At 45.0% G+C, this 17,559-nt stretch overlaps 1 protein-coding gene across 2 annotated transcripts in view; it reads left to right on the forward strand.

The window, feature by feature from the left end:
• ATP6V1C1 (ATPase H+ transporting V1 subunit C1) overlaps positions 1–17,559 on the forward strand; it is a 360,600-nt gene that overhangs the window by 271,400 nt on the left and 71,641 nt on the right. For both annotated transcript variants that reach the window (XM_069220590.1, XM_069220591.1), the window contains one exon: positions 17,397–17,523. In XM_069220590.1, the coding sequence (XP_069076691.1) occupies positions 17,397–17,523 (127 nt within the window). The remainder of the gene's footprint in view (positions 1–17,396; positions 17,524–17,559) is intronic.

The raw sequence follows: 17,559 nt of genomic DNA on the forward strand, positions 1-17,559 counted from the left end.
ATTCATTTCCTCTTCAGTATCTTTCTTGAAAGTGGCATTCTTAGTCACTATCACATCACTCAGATGTATTAGTGAGCTCCAGGCCCTAACCTTGGAAGAACCTTTCTTCCAAATTCATAGATACAAGGTGGTCCTTAGCACAGTCCCTGAGTTCCTTCCTAAAGTGATTTCCCAAATCCATATTAACCAATCCATTGAACTACCAGTCTTCTTTCCGCAGCCTGACTCAGTTACAGAAGGAGCGCTCCACACTTACAATGTTAAACATGCATTGATGTTTTATATTGATAGACCCAGAGATTTTAGAAAAACTAAACAACTCTTTGTAGCTTTTTAGTTACCTAACAAAGGCAGTCCAACATCCAAAAGCAGCATAGCTAGATAAATAGTAAAATGTATTCAAACTTGTTATGCCCAAGCAAGAAGACCACTTCCTGTCACTCTACTAGAAAGAAGGGAGTCACTATGGCTTTCCTTGAAAACATACCCATAGCTGACATTTGTAAGGCAGCTACATGGTCTACACCACATACATTTACAAAACATTATTGTGTGGGGCTTACTTGCATGCCAGCAAGCCAATGTACCTCAGACACTACGAAGAACACTTTTCTAGTCAGCTGCAATTCCCACAGGCTAGCCACCACTTTCATGGAATCCCTGCTCTACAGCCTTTGCAGAACATGTGTATCTACAGCCGCACATGCCATTGAACGTAAAATGTTACTTACCCAGTAAGCATCTGTTTGTGGCATGTAGTGCTGTAGCCTCACATGTGCCCGCCCTCCTCCCCAGATGCCTGTGGTCGTTTCAGTTACTTGTATAGTTGTACGTACATAATTGCATTTGCAAGGACATCTTTCTCTATACTTCCTCTTCATTCCTTTTCTCGCCTGCCTGCGGGAAAATAATCATCCTCTCCCAGGAGGTGAAAGACAGGAGAGATGCGGCAAAGTTCACTATCAGGTGTGGCCTGAATACCACAGACTCGCTGGGCAGAGCAGTTTTGTCAACAGTGGTGTTACGGCACCACGCCTAGCTGAGTACATCTGACTTTTAAGGGGAAGTCTTGGCAAATCTTGTAGACATGCCCTTTGACGTGTCTCGCTTGTTTGGCGAGAAGGCAGACATAGCGCTGGAATGCTTTCAGGACACCTGGGGTACGGCCAAGTCCTTGGGCCTCTCGGCGACCCCTCGTCCACTGTCTCCCTTTTTTGGCCATGGAAGGGGCATATCACGGCACCAACCTGCTGACAGCCACCGTCCAGCACAAGCTTCCCCAAGCTACATGAGGATGTGGGCGCAGTGTCTTCATACCTTGAGGGTCTTGAAGCCAGAAATTGTCCGCCACCCAGCCCCAGCACATCCTAGTTTAAGTCTACAGGACCATGCTTGTCCAGTTGGAGGGAGAATTCAACATATTTTCCTCAACCGGTGGTCCATGGCATCAGAAGCTTGGGTTCTGCATATCATTCTGAAGGGCTATGCCCTGCTTTCCAATCCTTTCCTCCTCTATTTGTGCAACATTTGAATGGCTGGCGGAGGATTATTTGTCTCTGCTCTGAGAGGAAGTTATGGCTCTCTTGGCCAAGGGCACCATAGAAAAGGTCCTGATATCAGAATTAGGCAGTGGCTGTTAGTCCTGCTACTTTCTGGGACTCCCATAAAAATAAGGATTTCTGTTGGATACAACTACCTGTAGGCTCAGGTCTCACCGCTGGACTTACAGGATGCATATTTTCGCATTCTCAACCTGGCTGCCCACAGGCATTACCCACAGTTAAAGGTAGGACCCAAACACTTTCAGTTCAGTGTGCTCCCATTTGGCCATACCAGCGCCCCTCTGGTGTTCACCAAGATGAAGGCGGTGGTCACAGCTCATCTACGCAGACTAAGGTATACCTTTTGCATTTGCTGTGGGTTCACAATAAACATACTGAAGTCACACCTGACTTTCTCTCAGACGCGCTTTCATAGGAGCTGTTCTGGACACAGTGCAGTTTCGCGCTTATCCTCCCAAGCAGCAAGTCCAGGATATTCAGTTTATAATGTGGATGTTTCGGCGTGTATCCTGGGTTTTGGTGAGACTGATTCTGAGGCTGCTGGCCCTCATGGCATCCTGCATAGTGCTGGTAAATTGTGCCAGATGGCATATGTGGGCTCTGTAGTGAGACCTGAAGTTCCAGGGAAATCTCTCCAACATGGTCCAGATCTTGGAGGGAACTGCAAAAGACTGCAGTGGTAGATTACGAGCCGTGCTTGGGTCAAAGGCATACTCCTCTCCCTTACCCATCCAGACCTCACAGTAGTAACAAATGCATCACTTCTGGGATGGGGGCGACCATCTGGTAGAGATGGAGATCAAAGGACTCTGATTTCTGAAGGAATCCGGACTCCAAATCAATCTGCTGGAGCTCCGGGCGATCCAGCTGGCAGTGTTAGCAGTATTGCACGTTGGAGTTTCCAAGGTGGCTGTTGCTTGGCGAGGCTTTTCGTCGCAAGTGGAGCGGAGCCTGCTGTACGCCTTTCCGCCTAGAACACTCCTACCCAGAGCTCTCAAGAAGATGAACAACCGGGCACAAGTAAACCTTGTGGCTCCAGATTGGGCACAGAGAGTCTGTTCCCTGAGCTTCTGAAAATGAGCATCGATCCTCGGATCAGGTTGCCCCTTGAGAAGTATCTTTTCTCAGCAACAGGGGAGGGTCCTCCACCCGAACCTGTCAACTCTACGCCTTCATGCGTGGAGATTAAGCGGCGACAGTTGAAAGCCTTCAACCTTCCTCCCGAAGTCTGTAATGTTATTTTTGCAGCCAGGCATTCCTCCACAAAAACGGTGTACGCCTGCTGTTTTCAAAGATGTGTAAAATATTGTACAGATAAGTCCTTAGATCCTCCTTCTGCTTCTTTCTCTGATGTTCTTCTTTTCATTCTGTCTCTGGTCTAGCAGGGTTCTGCTCTGGGCCCTTGTGAGGGCCATCTGTCTGCTTTATCTGCTTTTCTGCAGCTGCCTGACCAACTCTTTTTAAGTCCTCTATTGTAAATAGGTTTCTAAAAGGGTTTGTACATATGTTTCCTCCTTTGCCCTTCATTATGCCTCAGTGGGATCTGAACTTGGTTCTTACATTTCTGATGTGTACTCCTTTTGAGCCGCTTCATAACTGTTCCCTCAGGCTGCTCACCAGGAAAACTGCCTTTCTCATGGCCATAACATCTGCCCGGGGGGGTTAGTGATCTACAGGCCTTGGCATCCAAGCCTCCATATCCCCCAGTGTTTCCTGATAAAGTGGTGCTTCGCACCTGTGCCTTTTTTCTCCCAAATGTGGTGACCCCACTTCATTTGGAACAGACTGTCACCCTGCCTACCTTCTTTGCTGCCCCACGTCCCTCTAAGGAAGAGAAGCGACTACACCGGCTGTACCCAAAAAGAGCACTGTCATTTTACCTTGACTGCACAAAAGAGTTCTGTGTGGACGACTAACTCTGTGGGATATGTGGGAGCAAAGAAAGGTTGGGCAGTACATAAACCATTTTGCGCTGGGTCGTTCTCTGCAAGTGAGGCTGATAATAAGGGGCAGAGTGGGCATTACCTCACTAGTGAAAAATATAATAAAAATCCACTGAAATGCCTTAATATATGCCTTGGAGATGCCCAGTTTCTGGCACCAGTCTGGAACTCGAGGGGATCCAGCTGTGCATATGCCTGGCTGGGCGAGGGATTTCTCGGCTTGGAGGCACAAGGTAGCATTGTGATGTCAGTATGGTGGGTGTGGCATTTTGTAATGCTGGTATTTTTGCTTGTTTTTGGACGTTTATTTCTGTGGCCCAGGGCAGGCTCCACACAGCTCCGTGGACAGAGATTAAAAGCGCGAGCTCCTCCCCCACCTAAAGCCAGTATGGATTTGAACTTTTGTTTGGAAGAGGACGAGTTGGGAGAGAAGCCAACAGTGCATTTGGCACACGTGAGGAGTGAAGAAAACGGAGCTCTCCAGGCTGGAATCTCTTAATTTAGACTTTATTTTTAGCAAAATGTTTTTGCACGAGGGCACTGGGTGTACTCCCCATTGGAGGGACTGCTTTCACGTTGTCTCCATGGCTCGGTCTCCCGGAGTGCGCTTGGAGTACTGGCCAATAATGTACTCTTTCCCTCAAAGCAGTCATGCTGATCTGCAAGCAGTTCCGTTCAGGTAAGTGACTCCCCACCCTAAGCTGTCCGTGCTCCAAGGCTCACTCCAGGTCGTGAAGTAAACTCCAAGAAATAGCTCCTCTATATAGCGCAGCCTACAGCCAGGTGCTTTATGGGCCATGCACATGCGATGTTGTTATGATGTAATATTCATGCCGCCCGACAGCCTCATTTAACTCAGTGGTCTCTGGTACAACCTGTTGCCTGACAGGAGTCCGCTGCCTGATGGATTTCCTACCGCGGAACCAACCCTGGATTTTCTCTTTCCCCAGCCAGGAAACCAGAAGGATAGAGTTTTTCCAGCTCCTGCAGAAACTGCCGTGAATTCGGAGAAAAAACATTTGAAAAACCAAGCGAGTCATGGATATAATTAGAAAGATGTTTCTAAGGCAAAAGTGATGCAGCTGTTGATTTACAGCCCTGTTTTGCACTTGAAACTCCCTGTGGCTGGTCATAGGTTCGAATCATGGATGAGCTGACTCAGCCTTTCATCCTTCCTGATGCAGGTAACATGACGACCACCATTAAGTTGGGTAAACACAATTGGGTAGTAAGGGTCTATAACGATGGGCAAACATCGCCAATCATACTTCAGACACGGACAAATAACTGCTATTCAGACTGGTAAGAGGGCAGCCTGCTACCATAGTGCCTGGAAGTCAATAGTTGTCAGCGAGGCAGAAGCACTTTTGTGATTATTTATGTCTCCCTTTACCATGAGGCAGGTAAAGATCTAGGCCATCTGTTTTTTTTAGGAATCTACCAGGGCCCGGACAAGGTACTTAAAGAGCACATATATTAATTTATAACGTGACCATGATGTCTTCATTTGCTTAGTCAATGATCATTTATTGTTAACATGGCTCAAGCACCTGCAGTGTTGGAAGGGGCGAGAGTCTTCCAGAGCACAGAACATTCTTGCTTTGCCCTCAACTGGCACTTCCCAGAGGATTGTCATTAGTGCATCCTCACCACCTCTTGCAGTCTTGTTGTTCCCGGGACTTATTCCTCTGCTTGCCCTCCATAAAAATACCCTTCCCTAGCACCTCAGGACCTAGGAGAACTCCTACTGGACTCTGTTTGAGTGGGCGAGGAGCGAAGAGGGTTTAGTGCTGCTGCAGCTTTGTTTGTGCGTACATCGGAGTGGATAGTGAGGGATGTGTGCCTGTATGACTTCAGAGTGATGTTTGTGATTGAATGAGTGCAGGAAAGCGGTGTTTATGTATGTGAACAGGGTGACTAATGAGGCCCCTCAGTGAGTGGTAAGACTGTATGAGTGCAGTGTGTGCCTTTGTGAGTGTTGTGAATAGTGTACTTGTTTGAGTGAAGAGTGAGTTGTGTGACTGTATAAATAGAGTAATATTCCTTCATGAGTGCAGAGCGAGTGGTGCCTTCGTGATTGCAGGGTGAGTGGGGCGAATGCACTAGATGAGGGGTGCCCTTGTGGGCGGTATGCTTGTGTGTATGTAGGGTGAGCAAAGCAGCTTGCATGTGTGATTGCTGGCTGAACTGAGTGATTAGTGTGTGAGTGGTGTGTCTGCGTGAGTTCTGCAAATTTGATTCAGCTGGTATTTTATATTCAGCTTTAAAGCTTTCTGCCCCACCAATTTTAAAATGCACCAGCTGCCACCGGTTTTCTGTATAAAAATATACTACGCTGTGGCTAAGAAGCAGCCTCCTGAAGGCTTACAAGCCCATTCCACCACAGGAAAAGCTCTACCAGGAAGCAACGTGGGTGTACCTGCACACGTTTGCCAAACACTACTGCCTGGACAGTCAGGTCCGTAGCTACAAGCATTTCTCCTGTTCGGTCCTGCAGGACTAGAGTTTGTCTGCAGCCCACCTCCAGGAGAAATATTGCTTGGGTATCTATTCAAAGGTAAGGAATCTGCAGCTAGAAGTCCCTATTAGATGAACAAGTTACTTACCTTCGGTAACGCATAATTTGGTAGTGACTTCATCTAGCTGCAGAGTCCTTACACCCACCCATGCCTCCCCGCTTTGCCGACTCATATGCTAGGGCGATCCCTTTTTCAGGGCCCTAGACTGTCCACACAATCGTCAGTTCATTTTATGGCTCTGTGCTGTTGGTGTGGAAAGTTTTGAAAAAAGTAACTGACTGGATGGCGCCTACATCCACAACGAACGGCGCAGATGATGCCACATGGAACCGAACAGAGCCACTGATGGCGCACGCAGGGGAATTGCTCAAGCAAAAGTTTTCAGATCCAGTCTGAAGCCTGGTGAAATTAAACAATAAGGAATCTGCAGCTACATATAGTCTTTACCAGATAATTTGTTACTGAAGGTAAGTAACTTGTTCAATAGGAACTATCAGAACATATCAGATGTACCTGCGAGATCGGCAATTTCCCTCAGTGTCTGCTTGAACTGCTAGAACTCTGGGTCTGACAAGTGCCTGTGCGTTCAGTGCTTAGGATAGTATATGCCTGATGCTAGGATAGATGGAGGAACAGACAACAAACACTTTACATGCAGGGACTAGTACCAGGGACTTCGTGTTGCAGCTGATGCATCAGCTAAGAATGCTAGACCTGCTAAACTTTCTAATGTTCATGAAGGAGCTGCCACATCAGATACTGTACATTCATAAGGAATACATTTTAAAGACTGCCTTCAGGAATTAGATCTCCATGCAGTGCCCCAGTACCAGTTTCCCGATTTACAGGCCCAGTGTGCCCCACATGAACAGCAGCAGTCCGCGTATAAAAAGAGCCACTTAGGAGACGTGTTGTCCACAGCCCGTCATGATCCATCTGATTACAGCGGGTCTGGCTTCATTGCCAGTAGGACTTCTTACACGTCCTGCTGGATAATACAGAGAATTCGGTTTCAGTGGAAGTTTATAGATGCACCTCCTGGTTAGTGAACATGTTGGCAGCACAAGATGTCTGCTTATGACATAAGCATCTTGTTTGTTGTCGTCCTATATTGGAAGCTTAGTTTCAAATCTTATTGACCCAGTGACTGCAGCTGCTGAGGGGGCCGATCTCAGCTGCCTGCGCTGCATGAGGGCAGTGGAAGCCGTACGTGGTAGGCTCCCATCCTGGTGTACTGTTTACACAAAAATGGAGGGAACGGTTATTGACTCGAAGCGCTGATGTACAGAGAGATGCTCTCTTGGTATTTTGGACAAAAGGGTCGACCATAGGTTCGGGATGTCAGATCTATATTAGAATTTGAAGATAAGGATGAACATGTTGCACTAGTGAAGAGCGAGTCCATACAAATTAGACAACAATAAGCTGTGCAATGTATATTCATGTGGCCATGCCTGAAATAAACTGTTCGATGGCATCTGTCGCTGTAGATACACATGGTATGCATGAGCTCGCCATCTGGTGTTGGGTCGGAGTGTTACAAGTTGTTTTTCTTCGAAGAAGTGTTTTCGAGTCACGGGACCGAGTGACTCCTCCTTCTGTGCTCATTGCGCATGGGCGTCGACTCCATCTTCGATTGTTTTCTTTCCGCCATCGGGTTCGGACGTGTTCCTGTCGCTCCGGGTTTCGGAACGGAAAGATAGCTGAAAACGGAAGATTTTCGACGGTATCGTTGCGATCCGGTTCGAGATACACACATACGACGACGCGTTGAACATCGAAGCGCTTCGGTGCCCTTCGGGGTAGATTTCGGCACCCCGTCGGGGCCTAGTCGGCCCGACCGCGTGGAGAACAACGCCGATGGAACGGACCCCGTTTCGATTCTGCCCCGAATGCCACAACAAATATCCTTATACGGACCTACACTCGGTCTGTAACCTGTGCCTGTCACCCGAGCACAGCGAAGAATCCTGTGAGGCCTGTCGGGCGTTCCGGTCCCGAAAAACTCTGCGCGACCGTCGAGCGAGGAGACTGCAGATGGCGTCCACGCCAAAGGAGCGTCGACAGTTCGAGACAGAAGAGGAACAGGAGGAATCCTTTTCCATCCAGGATTCAGACTCCGACGAGCTAGACTCTACAAAAACTGTGAGTAAGACGTCGAGATCAGAACTTAAAAAAGGAAAGAAGGCCCAGGGGACGCCACTGCCAACCGGCCATGGCTCCACCCAAATTCTCGGTGACCAAAAATCGGCACCGAAAAAGGCCCATTCAGTGTCGAGATCGTCCGACTTCGGTCGAGACACCGGCACGCAGCCTCCTCGGGACCGAGAGAGTGCTAAACAGAAGCATCGACACCGAGAGTTCGGTGTCGACACAGATCGACGCCGAGACAGTGGCGCCGAAGACCATAGAGGCCAAGAATTTTCGGCCCAGAAAAAGAGGAAGGTTACCTCGGAGCCGAAAAAACAATCAACAGGGTTTTCGGAGCCGAAAAAAGCGACATCAGACCCTGTTTCAGGCTCCTATACTGAAGAGCATTCTATGTCTTCACAAATGAAGAAACATAGATTTGAACAAGAACTGCAATCCACTGACGTGGATCACACGCAAAAGCGTATCTTTATTCAGCAGGGGACTGGGAAGATCAGTACCCTTCCACCTGTCAAACGAAAGAGAACGCTTCAGTTTACTCCTCAGCAACAAACAGCACAAAAGGTAACACCTCCTCCCTCGCCTCCACCTGTAACTCCTGCTTCGCCAACTTACACCCCGTCACATTCGCCAGCTCACACCGCCATGAGCCACGATGACCAAGATCAGGATGCGTGGGACTTGTACGACGCACCAGTGTCTGATAACAGCCCAGACACATACCCAACTAGGCCATCACCACCGGAAGACAGCACAGCCTACTCACAAGTGGTGGCTAGAGCAGCACTATTCCATAATGTGGAACTACACTCGGAACAAGTAGAGGATGATTTTTTATTTAACACCCTCTCTTCAACCCATAGCTCCTACCAAAGCCTGCCGATGCTCCCAGGCATGCTACGCCATGCAAAGGACATTTTCAAGGAGCCAGTTAAAAGTAGGGCAGTGACGCCTAGGGTGGACAAAAAGTATAAGGCGCCTCCTACGGACCCTGTATTCATCACCTCTCAGTTGCCACCAGATTCTGTGGTGGTAGGGGCTGCCAGAAAACGGGCAAATTCACACACTTCTGGGGATGCACCTCCCCCAGATAAAGAAAGCAGGAAGTTCGATGCAGCCGGGAAGAGGGTTGCTGTCCAAGCAGCAAACCAGTGGCGCATCGCAAATTCACAAGCGCTGCTAGCGCGATACGACAGAGCCCACTGGGATGAGATGCAGCATCTCATTGAACATCTCCCAAAAGATCTGCAAAAAAGAGCAAAACAGGTTGTTGAGGAGGGTCAAAACATTTCCAACAATCAAATACGCTCCTCCATGGATGCAGCAGACACGGCCGCAAGGACCATTAATACGTCGGTTACCATCCGTAGGCACGCATGGCTCAGAACGTCTGGATTCAAGCCAGAAATTCAGCAGGCAGTGCTTAACATGCCAGTAAACGAAAAACTTCTGTTCGGTCCGGAGGTCGACACAGCCATAGAAAAGCTCAAGAAGGACACTGACACTGCCAAGGCCATGGGCGCACTCTACTCCCCGCAGAGCAGAGGATCTTATAACACCTTCCGCAAAACACCTTTTAGAGGAGGGTTTCGGGGTCAGGCCACACAAGCTAGCACCTCACAGTCCGCACCGCCCACCTACCAGGGACAGTACAGGGGAGGTTTTCGGGGCCAGTATAGAGGGGGGCAATTCCCTAGGAATAGAGGAAGATTTCAAAGCCCCAAAACCACTACCAACAAGCAGTGACTCACACGTCACTCACCCCTCCCACACAACACCAGTGGGGGGGAGGATACGTCAATATTACGAAGCATGGGACAAAATAACTACAGACACATGGGTCCTAGCAATTATCCAACATGGTTATTGCATAGAATTCCTGCAATTCCCTCCAGACATACCACCAAAATCACAAAATTTATCAAAATACCATTCACAGCTTCTAGAGATAGAAGTTCAAGCACTACTGCAAAAAAATGCAATAGAATTAGTACCAAGCACACAAATAAACACAGGAGTTTATTCACTGTACTTCTTGATACCAAAAAAGGACAAAACACTGAGACCAATTCTAGACCTCAGAGTAGTAAACACATTCATCAAATCAGACCACTTTCACATGGTCACACTACAAGAAGTGTTACCATTGCTCAAAAAACACAACTACATGACAACCCTAGACCTCAAGGACGCATATTTCCATATACCAATACATCAATCACACAGGAAATATCTAAGGTTTGTATTCAAAGGAATACATTACCAATTCAAAGTATTGCCTTTTGGGTTAACAACCGCTCCAAGAGTATTCACAAAATGCCTAGCAGTAGTCGCTGCACACATCAGAAGGCAGCAAATACATGTGTTCCCGTATCTAGACGACTGGCTAATCAAAACCAGTTCGCTCACACAATGCTCAAACCACACAAATCAAGTCATACAAACCCTCTACAAACTAGGGTTCACCGTCAACTTTGCAAAATCAAACATTCTGCCAAGCAAAGTACAGCAATATCTAGGAGCCATAATAGACACGACAAAAGGAGTAGCAACGCCAACTCCACAAAGGATCCACAATTTCAACAGAGTCATTCAACACATGTCTCCAAACCTAACAATACAAGCAAGAACAATACTACAGCTCCTAGGCATGATGTCCTCATGCATAGCCATTGTCCCAAACGCAAGACTGCACATGAGGCCCTTACAACAGTGCCTAGCCTCACAGTGGTCTCAAGCACAGGGTCACCTTCTAGATCTGGTGTTGCTAAACCGCCAAACTTACCTCTCGCTTCTATGGTGGCACAGTATAAATTTAAACATAGGGCGGCCTTTCCAAGACCCAGTGCCACAGTACGTAATAACAACAGATGCTTCCATGACAGGGTGGGGAGCACATCTCAATCAACACAACATAAGAGGACAATGGAACATACATCAAACAAAACTGCATATAAATCATCTAGAATTATTAGCAGTTTTTCAAGCACTAAAAGCTTTCCAACCAATCATAACCCACAAATACATCCTTGTCAAAACAGACAACATGACAACGATGTATTATCTAAACAAACAAGGAGGAACACATTCAACGCAGTTAAGCTTGTTAGCTCAAAAAATATGGAAGTGGGCAATCCACCATCAAATTGGTCTAATAGCACAGTTTATTCCGGGGATCCAGAATCAGCTGGCAGACAATCTCTCTCGAGATCACCAGCAAGTCCACGAATGGGAAATCCACCCACAGATTCTGAACACCTACTTCACACTCTGGGGAACACCACAAATAGACTTATTTGCAACAAAAGAGAACGCAAAATGCCAAAACTTCGCGTCCAGATACCCACACAAGCAATCCCAAGGCAATGCCCTATGGATGAACTGGTCAGGAATATTTGCTTACGCTTTTCCTCCTCTCCCTCTCCTTCCTTACCTAGTAAACAAATTGAGTCAAAACAAACTCAAACTCATTTTAATAGCACCAACTTGGGCAAGACAACCCTGGTACACAACACTGCTAGATCTGTCTGTAGTACCACACATCAAACTGCCCAACAAACCAGATCTGTTAACGCAACACAACCAACAGATCAGACACCCGGACCCAGCATCGCTGAATCTAGCAATCTGGCTCCTGAAATCCTAGAATTCGGACACTTACAACTTAGCCAAGAGTGTATGGAAGTCATAAAGCAGGCCAGAAGGCCATCCACTAGACACTGCTACGCAAGTAAGTGGAAAAGATTTGTTTGGTACTGCCATCATAATCAGATACAACCACTAGACGCAACTCCAAAACATATAGTAAATTACTTGCTCCATTTACAAAAAGCAAAGCTAGCCTTCTCTTCTATTAAAATACACCTTGCAGCAATATCTGCATACCTGCAAACTACCTATTCAACTTCCTTGTATAAAATACCAGTTATCAAAGCATTCATAGAAGGGCTTAAAAGAATTATACCACCAAGAACACCACCTGTTCCTTCATGGAACCTAAACGTGGTTCTAACAAGACTCATGGGCCCACCTTTCGAACCCATGCACTCTTGCGGAATACAATTCCTAACCTGGAAAGTTGCCTTTCTCATCGCCATTACATCTCTAAGAAGAGTAAGTGAAATTCAAGCGTTCACAACACAAGAGCCTTTTATACAAATACATAAAAATAAGGTCGTCCTACGACCTAATCCAAAATTTTTACCAAAAGTTATTTCACCATTCCATCTAAATCAAACGGTAGAACTACCAGTTTTTTTCCCACAGCCAGATTCTGTGGCTGAAAGAGCACTACATACATTAGATGTCAAAAGAGCATTAATGTACTACATTGACAGAACAAAAAACATCAGAAAAACTAAACAACTATTTATTGCATTCCAAAAACCTCATGTAGGTAACCCAATATCAAAACAAGGTATAGCCAGATGGATAGTTAAATGCATCCAAATCTGCTACCTTAAAGCAAAAAGACAACTGCCCATTACTCCCAGGGCACATTCAACAAGGAAAAAAGGTGCTTCAATGGCCTTTTTAGGAAACATCCCAATGCAGGAAATATGTAAGGCAGCCACTTGGTCTACGCCTCACACATTCACCAAACACTACTGTATAGATGTGCTATCCGCACAACAAGCTACAGTAGGTCAAGCTGTATTAAGAACTCTATTTCACACAACTTCTACTCCTACAGGCTAAACCACCGCTTATGGGGAACTAACTGCTTACTAGTCTATGCATACCATGTGTATCTACAGCGACAAATGCCATCGAACTGAAAATGTCACTTACCCAGTGTACATCTGTTCGTGGCATCAGTCGCTGAGATTCACATGGACCCACCCACCTCCCCGGAAGCCTGTAGCAGTTCAGAAGTTACCTTCAATTTTGTACATTTGTATATATATTATTTAATCCTTTAATAGGTACATACTTACATTTTTCATTGCGCGGGCACTATTACTATAGTACAACTCCTACCTCACCCTCTGCGGGGAAAACAATCGAAGATGGAGTCGACGCCCATGCGCAATGAGCACAGAAGGAGGAGTCACTCGGTCCCGTGACTCGAAAACACTTCTTCGAAGAAAAACAACTTGTAACACTCCGACCCAACACCAGATGGCGAGCTCATGCATACCATGTGAATCTCAGCGACTGATGCCACGAACAGATGTACACTGGGTAAGTGACATTTTCATTACATTATTAACAATACTTGACAGGCTTTCGGAAATGCAAATGTATTTCAATTATGCATGCTGACTGCACACACAAGTTAATTTGAAATATTCATTCAAGCATGTAGCTTTAAGAGAATTATGCATGGCAAACACATATGAGGGTTTAGTAGAACATTCAATGTTGGCTGCGTATACATATGTTTATTCTAAGATTGCAATAGTGAAAGTGTCTTCTCGGCTCTACTCTCTCTGTACTACCTACTCCACTACTTCAAGTGGGAATATAGGTCTTCTATTCCATACATATAATTGACAAGGTTGGAAGTGTGTATACATTCTGGTTGGTGCTGCTTCATGCAATTGGAATAGATTGGATAGCTAGTTTTTAAATGTGCGTTTGTGACACTGGACACAACACGTGCTGCGTTGAGACTTTCCATTAGGGGAAATCAGTGGCTATTCATCATTGCACAAACATATTTTACTAGGTCCTTTTTTCTGGTTGACATTTGTTTTCAGATTGGCTCTCGTTCCTCTTTTTTTCAGTTATGTTTTGAGGTTCGGCATCTATCTATCGCTGTTTACTGAGGTGATTTTGGTTTCCCTAAACCATACATGTAGAGCTATTAATCATAAGTCATTGGTCACTTTTATATTTTGTATAGTCCGAGATTTGAACCCATACTTGGCTTGCAATGTGGATATAAAAACTAATAACCCAAGTTAGCCATACCCCAACTTGTGAGCGCTTAGGCACATACCTTTATTGCACATGCCCTCTGTACTTTTGAATGAAACTCACAAGTCAGTTCACGGTATAAACTTGTCAATATGTATAATATTGCACCTGGGATAATATTTAATGCTACCAAAAATAGGGGCACACATTATTTTAATATTACATGAGGACACTTGTTGCATTTCAAACTTATAGCTTGTAAACCAATGTGTTTATCAAATAGTTTTGTAAAATACATCATTTTGCCCTGTATTTTTCAAAAGATTTCCAGTATGGGGGGGACGACAGGGGCTAGAGGGACACCGCCACAAATTCCTCTTATACCAGTACGGTTTGCTTGATTTATGCAATGCAACACATTTTCACCCCCACAACTATCACAGCACATTGGTCACACAGCCAGAAGATATAGTAAAGACCTTTGCAACATTTTACCAACACTTATGCGACTCTGATCTGAAAAATTCTTCCTATCAGGCATTAAAATGTCCAAACTATCTGATGAAGGCAGAAATTTACTGGATGGAAAAAATTACAAAAGAAAAGATAGAGGAAGTAATTGCTGTCTGCCTTATTGTAAGTCTCCAGGGAGACCGCCTTCCCCAGGGAAATTTTATAGAATTACCAAACCCAAAATTACTACTGCTATACTATGCTATTTCAAAGCAAATAAATGGGGAGGCTTGGGCCCAAATTTAGTAGGACAGCCATAACCCTGCTCACCAAACCAAGTAGAGACCCTACATCGTACTCAAGTTATTGACCTATCTCCCGAATTAATGTGGATACAAAAATATTGTCAGAAATACTGGCTAATCACCCCAGTAGAGAAACGGCAAGTTTAATAAATTAAACTGACGTTGGGTTCATACCAGGTAGAACACCCAGAATCCACTTGTGGCTTTAAACTAACATACTTGGTTTGATTAAAACAAGTCTGTTAATGCAGTAGCATTTTCTTGGTATGTGGAGCAAGTGTTTGACAGTCAGTTGTGGATTTTATTTAGAACATGAAATGAGGAAGCATTGGCCAAGACGTCTTAGCAAAGGTGAGATGGATATATAACAAACCATCTGCAACAGGTTGACTTTCAAGGCTTCTCATTGGGACCATTCTGCATCCTAGAGATGTTTGTGATCTCCCTTATTGTTTCTTGTTGCTTTAGAAACACTAACAGCAGTAATAACATACTCCGATACCATCAAGGGCATAGATACTGTTGCAGACCACTTCAATATTATGCTGTACGCCAGCGATGTATTACTTACCCTTAAAGGTCCAAACACCTCTATTTCAATCAGAGTATCTGTAAAGCACACTACTCACCCATGAGGGTCTCAAGGCGCTGAGGAGAGGGTTGGGGGGGCTGCTACTGCTCGAAAAGCCATGTCTTGAGATGTCTCCTGAAGGTAAGTAGGTCCTGTGTCTGATGCAGGTGGGTGGGGAGAGTGTTCCACGTCTTGGTGATGAGGTGGGAGAATGATCTGCCCCCGGCGGTCGTTCTGTGGATGCGTGGGATGGTGGTGAGGGCAAGGTCGGCAGAGCAAAGCTCTCAGGTCAGGATGTAGAAGGAGAGCCATCTGTTGAGGTATTCTGGTCCGGAGTTGTGCAGTGCCTTGTGAGCGTGGATGAGGAGTTTTTTTTTTTTTGTACTGATCTTACTCTGGAGTTGAACCTTTAACCAGCTTGTTATTTAAACAGGGGTACATTTAAGTATTTTTCTTTTTGTGGTTAGCACCTACTATTGTCATAACCTTAGCGAACACGTGTCTCTGACTTCAGACTGAAAGATAAGACTTTAACTTAATTTCTAATGTTTCACTGCAATTGGAATATGGAAATAGGCGCCCTGAAAGATTATGGCAAACATCAAGCCTGCTTGTGTGAAAGTTGGTGTAAGACAAACATTCAAATTGTTCTTTCTTCATCCATTTGTTGGCTTTCTTCAGATAGAGAATGTGTCTGAACTCCTCTTTGGCCCTCTTTTCTCAATTCAGAAAGTAATAGGGAAAATTCCCTTTCTTTTTTGATGACAGGAGACCTATAGTTGTTTACTTCTGGTTGGAGTTGCTCATGTTGGAATTGGAGGACTTTCTGGGGGAAAATTTGAATATGACAGAATAGCCTTTCTGCATGGTATTGAGCACCCCCCAATCCCCTCCCCCGTCTCCTTATCCTTCCCCTCTCCTAGTGAAGACTGATGATGGCTGTCTTTGCTGAGGCCAGGGGGTGCGTGGTGGTTGTTGGGGTGTGGGGTTGGGAGAGAGAGAGAGAGAGAGTGTGTGTGTTTGTGTGTGTAACAATATGCGTTGTTTGTCACAGCACTGATAATCCTGTCTTTTATCTCTTGGTAACTTCTTTAAAAAGCACTGGAGAGAATCCCAAAGGGACCTGCCTAGCAAGGCAGTAGAACCATTTTTTTTCTTGGCAGCATCGGAAGACCCACTCATCTTCCTGCCAACTGGATCCAGGTTCTTGCTAGCTTTATCAGAATTAACAAGATCATTTTCCTGTAACGTGATATTTCCTGACTGCAGACAGTCACATTTCCTGACTGTGAATCTGCTCTAAAGAAGAGAGAATCATGATTCTGCAGTCCTATACTTCTTTAAAAGCCTCACAAAACATGTTTTAACTAGGGTAGAATTAGGAAAGAGCTACTTAACTGGGTAAAGGAGACCAGGATCTAAATGGAAACCATTTTGTGACGGTTACCTAAAAAAAAAAGGACATTTACAAAATATGTGATACTATGAAAGATTGCATTGCTGGAAAATTGTTTATTTGTTAGTAACTAATGCTTTAAAATGTGAACTTCATTGTCGGGTTGTTTGTTCACTGCTCTATTTTTATGAAAATTTAGCACATTCATGGAGTTATGTAAATATCCAGGAGTTGTTTGTTTTCGCAGTATTTTTTCTTCCATTTCAAACTATTTATGTGCAGGTAACAGCCAATTTAATTATATATGGTCTTGGTAAATAGGTTGTTTTTGTCACGCTGCTCATATGTTAATGTACAGTTTTAAATGTCAGCTTGTAAAACTCTTCATAGCACTTGCACTTAAACACTCTTTTTATGATGTGTTAAGAGCTATCCAGTGGCCTTTGTTTAAAAAAGAAAATTTAAAAAAGGAACAGTTTTCTGAAATATGCCCCTCCGCTGAGCTCAATATAGCTTACTTATAACAGTAATATTTTACATTCAGTAACAGAACTGATAATTTTTCCGAATGACTCATCTTTCTCTTTGCATTCATGTGATTTGAAAAACATATTTTTTTCGGATTCCTCCTTAGGTATGGTTTACCAGTAAACTTTCAAGCGATGCTTCTTCAGCCTAACAAGAAGGCTATGAAGAAGTTGAGGGAGGTTTTGTATGATTTATACAAGCACCTGGACAGCAGTGCTGCATCGATTATAGATGTAAGTGCCATTTCAATTACACGTCATTGAATTACG

The sequence above is a fragment of the Pleurodeles waltl genome, chromosome 2_2 (assembly GCF_031143425.1).
Source record: "Pleurodeles waltl isolate 20211129_DDA chromosome 2_2, aPleWal1.hap1.20221129, whole genome shotgun sequence".
In the NCBI taxonomy this organism is placed as follows: Eukaryota; Metazoa; Chordata; class Amphibia; order Caudata; family Salamandridae; genus Pleurodeles; species Pleurodeles waltl.